This window comes from Prunus persica, chromosome G1 (assembly GCF_000346465.2).
Source record: "Prunus persica cultivar Lovell chromosome G1, Prunus_persica_NCBIv2, whole genome shotgun sequence".
NCBI lineage: Eukaryota > Viridiplantae > Streptophyta > Magnoliopsida > Rosales > Rosaceae > Prunus > Prunus persica.
The window spans coordinates 32,812,283-32,816,040 of record NC_034009.1 but is presented as its reverse complement, the minus strand read 5'-3'; the positions used below and the strand labels follow the sequence as shown (position 1 = coordinate 32,816,040).

General features: G+C 38.0%; 1 protein-coding gene across 1 annotated transcript; it reads left to right on the top strand.

Moving 5' to 3' along the window:
- LOC18788562 lies at positions 1,433–3,232 on the top strand. The gene is made up of 3 exons (XM_020554121.1): positions 1,433–1,820; positions 2,842–2,934; positions 3,016–3,232. The coding sequence occupies exons 1-3, from the start codon at positions 1,783–1,785 to the stop codon at positions 3,155–3,157; spliced, it is 273 nt and encodes a 90-aa protein (XP_020409710.1). The 5' UTR covers positions 1,433–1,782; the 3' UTR covers positions 3,158–3,232.

The window sequence follows — 3,758 nt, the reverse complement described above, 5'->3', positions numbered from 1 at the left end:
ATGGGTTACGGGTGTTACTAAACAACTCATCAAAAAATATAGCATCATAAGTCATATGATCAGAAGCTAGTACCTGGAATACAGTCTAAACTACATAAATTTTCAGAAGCAGCAGCAATAGCACCAACGAATGAGTTATCACCCATGATTGCAGCATAAATTCAACAGATCAGGACAGAGTGTACAATGGAACACAATAGAGGCACAAATACAGCAGATGCACGAAGACAGGCACGAACACAGTAGAGGTATGAACACAGTAGAGTGCACAGTGGAACACAACAAAGGCGCAAATACGGCAGATGTACGAAGACAGGAATGATACGAACACGACAACACAACTCACAAACCCAGAGGAGGGCACACACGGCATAAGTAGAGAAAAAATATAGGGCTAGAATACGGGTGGGCACAACACACAGGTCACTAGAAAAGTTTGCTTTGATACCATGTCAAACAAAGTGGGTAGAATATTTTCAGATTATATTTCATTCTCCAAAATGAGGTATTTATAATACAAGAGTACAAACCCTAGTAGGGTTATACTAGGAAACTAAGATAAAGTCCTAATTACATAATATCTATACAAAAGGAAATAAATAGAATCATAATATATTAGGAAGTAAATCTCCTAATTACACTAGGATCTCGCTAACAAAGTTTTGGAAGGGGAGAGAGGGAGAGAGAGAGAGAGAGAGAGAGAGAGAGAGAGAGAGAGAGAGGAGTTAGATAGATGGGGATGGAGATGGAGATGGGGCTGGGGATGGGGGAGGTTGGCCGGTGCAATTGGGTTTTGGGGTGGGGGTGGAGTTGGTGATTGCTTGGGATGGGAATGGTGTCGGGATTAATGGGCGGGGTTGGTTTTTTTTTGTTCTTTGTTTTATTTAACTTTTCTTCATTTTTAGTTATCAAACCCTAATATAGGAGGGTAGAATATGAAAGAGAAAAAAAAAGAAAAAAGAATAAGATTGATTAAAAAGTAGCATGTTAAAAATAGGAGCAGGAAAATCACCTTCTTAAATATAATATACTTAACCTGTATAGCCGTGCGGTTATACTTGTGGCTATACTCGGGAATTTTTTTAATATAAAAAGGGTATGCTGTGCGGCTATACTACGGTTATTTATTTTAAAAAAATATTATAGCCGCACGGCTATACGTTTTTGACACATGGCAAATAAGGCGTAGGGCACCAGAGGTTGGTCCTTTTATAGTACAGCCGCGCGGCTATACTACGATTTTTTATTATACAAAATAGTATAGCCGCGCGGCTGTACTACTTTTTTATTATAAAAAACAGTATAGCTGTCCGGCGATACTTGTGGGTGTTTTTTAAAAATAAAAAGAGTGGGCGTGCGGCTATACTACGGTTTTTTATTATTAAAAATAGTATAGCCGCATCTTCCTTCAAATGGCTTAATCCTCCGTACCAGACACACCAAATTGCTCTTAACCTCTGTTAAATTCTTGGAGATTCTATTTTGTTCAATGCTACTTCATGATGTAGTCTTTTTTCTACATAGCAGCTGAAGATGAATCATTTTTGGCTTTTGATCGAGAGATGGATGCTTTCTCAATACTCCGGAGGGGATACCACTGACTGGAAGAAGCATACGTTAGTGGCAGACTGAACTGGATGCTATTGCCAAAGAAGTCAAACCGGAGCTAATTTCAAGAGACATAAGTTGCCGTTTGGCTCAAGTTTTGGAGGCAGTGAATGTTGTTCTTTTTGAGTTAAGAGGCTTCAGGAGGTCACCTGTTGTTGGGGATGCAAAGTACTCATGCTTGCACTTGGTTCTAAGTTCTGGATGTGGAATTGGTGAAGTTCGACTCTTGCTTCCTTTATACATATTTCTTTCTGGTCATCAATTTAGGAGATTTTGGAAGAATTTTTTGCTCTGATATAATTCTGTGCATATTTTGAGGTGGCATGCTGACTGAAAATATGTTTCCATGTTGACAGCAATTCTGCTTAGCATTATATACATGGTCTGAATTTTGTGGGATCTCGAGTTGGGGAAGAAATTTTGATCTGGCCCCAAACGAGTAATCTGGAGGTGTATTATTATTGCTATTATTTTGTAATATATTTTACTTAATATACTAATGCATCAAAAATTCATAAAGCAGTACAACACCAACAGTTGGTGTACAAATTCTATGCACACTACATGTAGTTCTAAGCTTCTAACATTTGGTAATTAGGTCTGCCTTTTTATGTTTTTCGGTTTTAATCTGCATAAGTTGTGTTTCTGCCTGTAGGGTTAATATAGCAGCTCGTGTCTCATTTCGTATGTTCATACCGTGGAAGGATAAGCTAAGGTTTCTTTGGCGTTCGGTTTATTCTAATTTGTTTGACATTTCCTGGATATAATAAGTTTCAGAAGGGCTTTTATGAAATTAGAGAAGCTTCTAAAGTATCCCATGTATGTTAATATTTTGGCAGAGGTTATTTCTGGTGTTGGGTGTAGTGTCTACTAAGGATGTCTGCGGATTCGGATTAAGAAATGACTCAGACACCAAGACTAGGCCGCTTATAGATAAATCTGCAATTTAAGATGGACTTATTGTATGTTTTCTGTAGTTTACGGAGTTTAAACCAGGGGCAGAGCTATGTAATTCTGTTCTCATTTTACAAGACAAGTACCTGATACAATGACCGCAGTCTGCATTTCCTAACATTGTAATTATCTGGTGTTGAATATTACTGACTTCTGAAGTGCTTGATAGCTAAACAAAGTGCCAAGTGTTTGCTTAGTTGTGCTATGTATTTCCAGTATGTATTATCTCTCAATTAGTTTCTTCCATTTTGAACGTATTGAAGCCAGACTCCTTTACAGGCTGACCATCATGGCTTCGGAAAGATTGCTGATTTTGCAACCACATAATTGGGCTTCGAGGAGAGACCATGACATGATGTTATACTACAACAGGTATGTAATGTGTAATGTTGGTACTTTTTCCCCAAAATTATATCTAAATTTAATTGGCTGATCCTGTTGTTAATGGTGAAGGCCAGGGACTAGCATTTGCATGGCTTTTGCCCCAGAAGAGGAGGCAGAAGTTCTAGAACCATTTCTTGAGAAATTGCGTCTGCTGCGGCTTGAACCATCGTGGAAACCTTTACATCACTCAAGTAAATTTGAAGTCTCTTAGCTTTATGTGTACATAACCAGCCATCAGTGCCTTGATGGTTTACACAGATATCAGTTGCATTTGCTTTTGTGATGTGAGAATTCTTGCCCTCTCCAATGTTTAATAGCATGCACGGATTTGAAGAGACTGCTATGCTGCTTTGTTGCCATGCGAGCACCATTAACGATTTCTTCATAAGAATTGCTGAAATTAGGCAAAGTGAGAAAATGACTTGGGAGTCTTAAGTGAGTTATGGGTCCTAATTTGAAAGAACTGAGTCTAATTAACCTCTCTTAAAAAGTTTCAAAATGGTTAAAATCCAACAATGGCAATGGGCAATCACCAAGACTGGAAAATTGACAAAGTAATTTCTGACCCAAAAAAATAAAATGACAACGTAATTTTGGATCCAGGTATACCTGGGCACAGGTCGTTTCGAAATGGTAGAGGGTTCTTCGGTTAATCGTATCGAAGTTTTCGGTAGGCCAATTTTTCTTCTATTAACCGAATATTATGACCTTTAATCTTACGAATCGGTTAACCTGATATTCGGTTGAAGTTGGTTCGATAGGTTGTTAGTACTGTTGAACCAAATTATGTAATAAAAAATACAGTTTATAAT

Excerpts from the sequence above, each read along its gene's own strand:
- LOC18788562 (XM_020554121.1), top strand. The coding sequence starts at position 1,783 with ATGCTTGCACTTGGTTCTAAGTTCTGGATGTGGAATTG. Across the intron at positions 1,821-2,841 it reads AAGTTCTGGATGTGGAATTG|GCTGACCATCATGGCTTCGG; the intron begins GTGAAGTTCGAC and ends ACTCCTTTACAG. Across the intron at positions 2,935-3,015 it reads ATGATGTTATACTACAACAG|GCCAGGGACTAGCATTTGCA; the intron begins GTATGTAATGTG and ends TTAATGGTGAAG.